Raw genomic sequence first — 1,128 nt, 5'->3', positions numbered from 1 at the left:
GGGAAGAGGTAGAGGAACGCACGTCCTGCCCGCGAGCGAATGCTGCTGCTCTGGACGAGTCGTGGTTATCATGTGGTGCCCAGGCCTGGGGGGCTGAGCCCTGGGAGCAGGGAGCGAGGCTTGCTCGGGCTGCTGACCGATGTTCTGTCTCCCAGCCAGCACCATTGCTCTCTTCCTGAACTTCTTGTCCTCACTGGCCTGGTTCTGCGTGGACCCCTCCTCCGGTTCTGGGTTCGGCCTCTCCATTCTCTGGGCTCTGCTCTACACGCCCTGCTCCTTTGTTTGCTGGTATCGGCCGATGTACAAAGCTTTCAGGTGTGTATCCGCTCGAGCTCCAGGCCAGCAAAGCAGCGGCCGGGGGGAGGCTGCGTGGCTGGAGCATGAAGCTGGGGAGAGGGGGCTGCTCAGCTGAATGCGCCCTTGCCCCAAGTGCAGCACCAGTGTCCCAGCTCCTTCTGCCCTTTTGCTCTGGGGCACGTCGTGATTCTGCACGGAGCTCTGTGTTCTTCTTGCATCTCCTGCTTTAAGGAAGGTTTGAGAGTTCTCTGTGCCCTAACCTTGCGTATCTCTTTCTCCCAGGAGTGACAGTTCGTTCAACTTCTTTGTCTTCTTCTTCGTCTTCTTTGCCCAGAACGTGGTGTACGTGCTGCAGGCCATTGGCATTCCGAACTGGGGGTTCAGGTGTGCGTTGTGCTGCCCCGGGGAGCTCTGGCTGGCTGAGCACTCCAGAAAGCGAAGTGGCGGGTGGGGAAGGAAGAACCTGTGGGCAACCACCTCATGTTTTGCAGTGGCTGGATATTGAGCCTGATTGCGCTGCGGACGAACACGGCCGTGGCAGTGATGATGATCCTGGTGTCCTTGTTCTTCACAGCAGTGTCTGTGCTGGGCATCATTATGCTGAAAAAGGTGAATTTGGGTTGAACCGTGGGGCCAGAGCAGCCCTTTGGGAGGTTGAGAGGTGCCCAGCTCTGTCCGTTGGGGGCCCAGGAGGGGGCTGGTGCGCTGACCCCAGGCTGCTGCTCTCCTCCAGATCCACTCTCTGTACCGCCGGACAGGCGCCAGCTTCCAGAAAGCGCAGGAGGAGTTTGCAGCTGGGGTCTTCTCCAACCAGGCAGTGCGCACTGCGGC

At 59.7% G+C, this 1,128-nt stretch overlaps 1 protein-coding gene across 1 annotated transcript in view; it reads left to right on the top strand.

The window, feature by feature from the left end:
- Nucleotides 1-155: 155 nt before the first annotated feature.
- SCAMP3 (secretory carrier membrane protein 3) overlaps nucleotides 156-1,128 on the top strand; it is a gene marked incomplete at its 5' end in the record, with an annotated part of 1,149 nt that continues 176 nt past the window's right edge. The window contains 4 exons of the mRNA XM_010143854.1: nucleotides 156-315; nucleotides 580-681; nucleotides 789-906; nucleotides 1,031-1,128. Of these exons, the coding sequence (XP_010142156.1) occupies nucleotides 156-315; nucleotides 580-681; nucleotides 789-906; nucleotides 1,031-1,128 (478 nt within the window). The remainder of the gene's footprint in view (nucleotides 316-579; nucleotides 682-788; nucleotides 907-1,030) is intronic.

This window comes from Buceros rhinoceros, unplaced genomic scaffold (assembly GCF_000710305.1).
Source record: "Buceros rhinoceros silvestris isolate BGI_N320 unplaced genomic scaffold, ASM71030v1 scaffold34129, whole genome shotgun sequence".
Classification (NCBI taxonomy): Eukaryota; Metazoa; Chordata; class Aves; order Bucerotiformes; family Bucerotidae; genus Buceros; species Buceros rhinoceros.
This window is presented reverse-complemented; position numbering and strand designations above follow the sequence as displayed.